The sequence below is a fragment of the Sparus aurata genome, chromosome 17 (assembly GCF_900880675.1).
Source record: "Sparus aurata chromosome 17, fSpaAur1.1, whole genome shotgun sequence".
Taxonomy (NCBI): Eukaryota; Metazoa; Chordata; class Actinopteri; order Spariformes; family Sparidae; genus Sparus; species Sparus aurata.
The window spans coordinates 22,462,861-22,469,412 of NC_044203.1; the positions used below are offsets into that span (position 1 = coordinate 22,462,861).

The 6,552-nt window shown below is 43.4% G+C and overlaps 1 protein-coding gene across 2 annotated transcripts in view; it reads left to right on the forward strand.

Moving 5' to 3' along the window:
* The window catches only part of efna3b (ephrin-A3b), a 70,192-nt gene extending 64,682 nt beyond the window's left edge, over positions 1 to 5,510 (forward strand). For both annotated transcript variants that reach the window (XM_030394544.1, XM_030394545.1), the window contains exon 6: positions 1,320 to 5,510. In XM_030394544.1, the coding sequence (XP_030250404.1) occupies positions 1,320 to 1,438 (119 nt within the window). In that variant the 3' untranslated portion in view covers positions 1,439 to 5,510. The remainder of the gene's footprint in view (positions 1 to 1,319) is intronic.
* The last annotated feature ends 1,042 nt before the right edge of the window (positions 5,511 to 6,552 follow it).

Genomic DNA, 6,552 nt, shown 5'->3' on the forward strand with positions numbered 1-6,552 from the left:
CCTCTAGGTGTCTGAGCGTCTTAATTATTAGGCGGATGCCGGCTGCTTTCCTGCCCCAAATAAGGCACGCACACACATACACAAAAACAAACATGCACACACATAGATTCACACAGCTTCCTTGTGCGAGCTAATGTTTGGCTCGGGAAGGTGTCAAAAGGTCACGATGAACGTCACATGCCCCCTGCACAAACATGGTGCGAACGCTGCGCGCCAGTAATTATGTGTTTGTGACAGTCAGCGAGAGACAGTTGCTTGTGTGTGTGTGTGTGTGTGTGTGTGTGTGTGTGTGTGTGTGTGTGTGTGTGTGTAATGAGGCGATTAGTTGAGCCACACTCCAGAACCAGTTTTGCGAAATGTTTCTCAGTCTGCTGTTTGTGTCTTCAAAACCACATTCCTCTGCCAGTCAGCGCCACAGTAACAGTTTCCTGACCCCTCGGCTGCACGCTCGGTTACTGAGCGGTCAAAGCGTTTAACCTGAGCTCGGCTGCTGCATAGACCTCATTAGATTGGCCAGCAGAGCATACCAGAGGAGGCCATCTCTAAAACCAGGTGTCAGCCAGTCATTACTCTGCTGTCTGACCCACAGAGCAGCTGGAAATATTCCGTAGCTAGATATGGAAACTCTGAGAATAACCACACTTCGCTCCTGGTGCCGTCGGACCGTGAACACAATAGCTCCTAATAAGCATCATCCGTCCTGCGTATAGGCAGAAAACTGTGCTTCTGTCTGGCCTCCAGTCTCATTAATCAGGTGACTACAGAGGGTGTGTCTGGCTGCACGTGTCTCATAAGTGAAGGCATGCAGCAAACTGTCTGGTGGCTCATGTTTTCGTACAGTTTGTACGACTAGACATCAGCGCTCGGCGTGAAACAAAAGAAGACCGCAGACCTATTTTTAGAATGCAGCCAGGTGTACTTGGGGGGGTTTACTGTATATACAGTACGTCTGTGTGTATGAAAGTATGCATGAGTGTGACTGGAAATGTGTCACTTTATTAGAACAATGAGAGCTCTTTGCCAACAGCTGCAGCAGTAAGCCATGGCCCTGCTGTCGTGTTGACTTTGTCTTTGTAGCAGACTTAGCATGTTTTAGTTGGAGTGTGACTCTGTCTCAGTCAGTCCGCCTCATTAAAACCGTGGTCATGTTTGATAAAAGCCGTGCTGTGTAAGCAGATTACAGTGCAATTAGAAGCGCAGATAAACTTATCTTTTTTCCCTGACTTTGCCTTGAAGTTTTTCACCGCTTTGACTGTGATGAATTGATATAAAGACATCACTGTCGCTCATTTCGTCCCATTTCTTTCTCTCCGTTTCAGATGAATACAACCCATTCGTTCCCAAGCTGGAGAAGAGCGTCAGTGGCAGCAGCCCGTCCAGGGATCGCCTTCTCCTTACCGTGACGATGCTCCTGCTGGCCGCTCTCTTCATCTCCTAGCAACGGCCATCCCATCAGCGTCACCATGCCAACTAGCCTTGGGAAGGTGTACAGTATCAGCGGGTGGGAGAGTGGGGCAGGGGGGCAAGGAGGAGGGAGGAGTCAGGAGGAGAAGCGAGGACAAAGAGGAGAGTTATACCACAAATAGAGCAAAAGTCAAAAGAAGCAAGATATTAGAGTTTTCAAGCATCACAGTGTGTGTGTGTGTGTGTGTGTGTGCGTGTGTGCATGCGTGTGTGTGTGTTTGTGTGTGTGCAGCTGCTAGGTGAGCGAGTGTGTGGTTTTGGCAGAGTTGGAAGGCCTTCAGGTGACACAGACGGAACTGTATGTTGTATTAAAGACAGCCTGTGCTTACAGATGCAGGTGTGCGTGTGTGTGTCTGTGTTTGTGTGTGTGTCTGAACAGGCCACAGGTTTAGCCTGTTGAATCATGCACCCCACACAAAGCATTTATACAACTGGAGGAGGAGAATGCGGGGCTGAAATCCCAATAAAAAGAAGAAAAAGACATCAAATCCACCCGACCAATTGAAAACCATTTGAGGAGTTTCCCCTGGATCTGATTGGCTGAAACACTTCCTTAGGGCTAGTTGCCATAGTTTCTTGCAACAAGACTTCAAACTGAACTCAAATGAACTGAATCAAATAGATTTCAGCAGAACTGAACTGAAATTGCCTTTTTTTTTTGTCGTTGTTGTCGTTGTTGTTGTTGTTGATCTTGATGCTGGGATCTCGTCCCAGTCCACGGAGGATAGAGGAAAAAGGAACCAGCTGACAGCCTGCGCAGGTCCTGTGTAGCAGACTAGTCAAAGTAGTTGATAGTTCATAAACACACCCTGGGACTCCAGACGCCAGTGTTTTTAGTTGTCATCTCCACTCCGCTGTGTCAACCTGTGTTCACCATCAGTGTCCAGCACATCTCTTAACGAAGCCAACAGGGCAGGATGGGGTCAAGGGGAAAAAATACAGAGCATTCAAATGATGAATCATTCACTTAAACATCCACTGGGGGGAGGGGAACGAACTAGATGTGCCATTGATGCAGAAACCGCAAGGGTTTTATTGATGTTATAAGTTGCTGTGTAACTTTTCTGTCCCGTCTTTGAAGTACTCGGTTGGTCCTCTGTCATCTCCGAGGTTAATGAAGCACACGATGGCTACGGAGCAGCCATGGATACACTGAGCAATACCGCCCTCCTCTCAGGAGAGGACCAGGGGGGAGGGACAAAGGAGGGAGGACAGCCGATCACACAAGCATCCACGAACAGATCCGACACGTCTGGGACAGTAGGAAGCCCTCCACTGATCAGCCTCATCTCCGCAAAACCCATTCGTCAGACGCCACGTGTAAAATGTTTGTTTTCTGTTACTGTACGAGTGTGACAAAACATTGTGTGTGCGCACCACGTGTTTGAGAGTCAGAGAGACTATTTTAAACGGTACTAACAGCCTGAGAATACATCCACATACTGTACATCTTATAAGTATGAAAATGCAAAATTCTAAAAAAAAAATCAAAACACAACTGAAGCGACAAGTAATACAAACCAAGTGCTTTGGTGGGGAGGTACAGCAATTCAAAACTCAAACATCTGTACCAGTCGGTTGCTGCAGAATAGCGTTTCCATAGCAACTAGCACCTTATTCACCATGGTTACCCCACCCTGCCAACGATGGACTCCAGTAGGGCATGGCTTACCGTAGTAGCTGATAACAATGATGAAGGTGATGACGATTATAACAATGATGAAGAAGGACTGCGAGCTGACCGCTGGCTTTCGCCGCGGGCTCACCCAGCAGCACGTGAGACGTTCAAGTACTCGTGAAAAAAACAAAACAAAAAAAACGGACAAAGAATGGAAACTCAAATGTCTTGAAATTTGCCAAGGCGGAATGTGATGTAAGCATTTTTACAAACTTGAAGCTCAGTTTCCTTGTGGTTGTTTTTTTTTCATGTTTTAATTCTTATTTTGTTGAGTTTGCTGTGGTGTATTTTTGGTTTTCTTGAGGGGGAAGACAGGGGTTTAAAAAGTTGGAAAATTGGGTGGGTTGAGCCATATGTAAACTTGGGCTGCACTCTGTGATTATTCACCTTTAAATTAAAGTTATCTTGCGGAGTATGATTTCAAGAAAGATCAATATTAAATAGTTCCCTGGTTCCCAACACTTTTGGCTTGTGACCCCTTTAAAGAACACAAATTCTACCCAATGAGTTTCCAGTATTATTCAGCTATGGAAACAAACAATATATTGTCCCCAGGGTTACTTTGGATTGGAAGAGAGCCTTTGAAATCTTTAACAGAAAACTGTGGATTCAGGGATGGACTAACAGAAGAGCTTATGTCTTAGATCCAGCGCCAATCGGCATTTGTCGGCCTCTGCTTTACCAATTCAGACAATCTTTCAACCAGAGATTACATTTCTCGATCAAGCAAAATTCTCCCATAATTCTCAATTTAAGCAGAAAAGATTAGTCTGAGAAAGTAGAAAGTCTGAAATAATAAAGCAAGTTCCTAACTATCTCATGAGCGGTCATTTTTATGTTAAAACCTTTTGGCAGCTTGTCCGTTGACTATTTTTCTGTATGTAATTGAATCATTCCGACGTTTAAGTGATGACGTGATGTAATGTTGTATAAACTCTTTCAAATGTAACCAAAGCTTTTATAACTATAATGCAGTCGCAGATATTGAATGCAGTAAAACATCTGATTTATTTGTCATATAGGCCTAGTGACATCCTAAGTACATTTATTTAATACATTAAAAAATCAGTTAATTTGAAAATCTAGAATTTCAGTGAAAGAAGATTTACGGGCCTTTTTTTCCAGATTAGTATTTTTAAATGTGCAATATCTAAGTATTGTAGTTAAAACACATTAAAAAAGACTTGAACAGAATATTAAGAAATGGCAACTTTGAAGTTAAGTGAAAGACTTACTCATTGTGTCGCTAAGATGTGTACGCTAGCTCCAGGCCTGGAAACCCCTTTCTTCAAGCGGTCCGAAGCTACTGTGCAAGCAGTGTAAACATCAACACTCCCTTGGTAGTATCATTAGCTGCATAGATAATTGAGCTAACAAAATAACAGAAGCTACGGTCATGGATGTATAACTACAGTACATCTTTAATGCACCTTTAATATTTGATTAATAGCCGGCCCATGGCTCCCTTTCATTTTATTAAAGTGGCCCCGGACAGAGCAAGTTGAGTTTCCCTGCCTTGGGGGATCCAGTCCACCAGTTTTGGAACCACTGATATTAAGGATTTTGTTCTAAAGTAGTAATAATTTTTTACATCATTATGTGCTTGTAGTCTGGGAGTAACGTGGTGTACATCAGTTAGTGATGTATTATCTCTTTCCACCAGTCAAGAGGTTATATCTATGGAAACAAACAGCGGTCATGTAGTTCTAGAGCATCACTGAGTGCATTATGATCTAGTTTGTGAAGCAGCCCGGGTGTATATATGGCTCCTGGGGCGGGGAGCGAGGTAGGACAGGTTTTTTGGTCCTGGTGTGGAGCGGGAGGGTTGAAGAACTGTGCGAGAGGGGAAATCACTCTTCAAGAAATTGCACTTATGAACTTAGACACGAGAGCAAGAAAGTGTGTGTGTCTCTCTGTGTGTGTGTGTGTGTGTGTGTGTGTGTGTGTGTGTCAGGGAGAGTCAGAATCAGAGCTCGTTTCTGTTCAAGTCACTTCATGTCTGCGTGCAGGAGCTTTCGCATGAGATGCTGTCTGTGTTTGTGTGGTGTCAGTGTGAACAAGTGTGTGTGTGTTTGTGTGTGTGAGAGAGAGAGAGTGAATGAATGTGTGAGCGAGTTCGCAACAGTCTCTTTGTTTCTGCTCTTTCCGTGTGTGTGTGTGAGCGAGCGAGTGCGACCGATTGTTGTCTGGCAAAACAAAAAAAGCATTTAATAGTGTTGGAAACAACAATTACAATCATGTTTACCTTCGACTGGAATGACTTTAAATGAACTTGAAAATAAACTGTAAACTGAACAAACCGTAACAGAGGTTATAACAATGATCATGATAACAAAAATAATAAGCTTACAAATCTTACTTTTAACAACATGTGTGTTCGGCTCTTTATTTGCCTCCCTTCTCTAATCCTCTCTTTTTCCCTCCATCTCTCTGTCTTTGAGGATCTGAAAAAAAAGGGAATGTGCACAGAGCTAATCCAAGACAACAGATGGAGGGGTTACAGGAAAGGTTTTACCTGGTATATTCAGCCCTCTGTAGATAATGTTGTTTGGGAGCTCACAGATGTGATTTTCCATATCAAAGTTGGTGTGGCGACGCGCTCCCTCAGCAGTAATACCTTTACACGCTCCGATTAGGAGAGATAAGCGCTTCAACCACCAGGCCAACATTTGAATGACAATGGGACAGGCGAGCAGTGTGTACCTGTATGTCTGGACCGGCTGATGGACAGATAAAGCCGCCCGCTGCTGAGTGCAGACAGGCTGACTGTCTGTGATCTTATGCAACAGGTCGTTATCATACAGCAGGGTGTCTCGGCTGACTGACGGGACAGCACGAGGAAGACGATGGACAGATAGAGAGGTCAGCTCATGGGCAGGTTCTGTAGCAAGGAGATGTGGGCTTCAGTTTGAAAGACAAGATGATGTTGAAAGATGAATTCGGGCAGCAAAGTCACGTAAGTTGATGTCTGAGGTATGGAATAAAAGTATTGAACTAAATTTTGGTGTGAAGTGATCTACACAAAATACACTTTTTGGATATTTAGCCTCACACTCAATCCTTTAAAGTGCACTACTTGGCTCTGATGCAGAATAAAAATTACCTCAACAATTGTACAGAAAAGTACAGAACTTTAGTAAGTATACTTGGATACACCACATCACTTTCTACATCTGAAACCATGAATCAATGAATTCTTTGTCATTTGTTCTATTAATTACTTGGTCTTTTAAAAGCAAACTCATCTTAATTGTGAGGATTTGTTCCTCTTCTCTGTCCCGTGTGTTTTTGTGATCCCAACATTTCTTGGTTTATATCATTTTATTATCAAGTCGACCAAAACAAGCAAAGTTTAGGACGTTGTGACTGTGAAAAAATGTGACTTTCAACTATTTTCTTATATTTTAAAA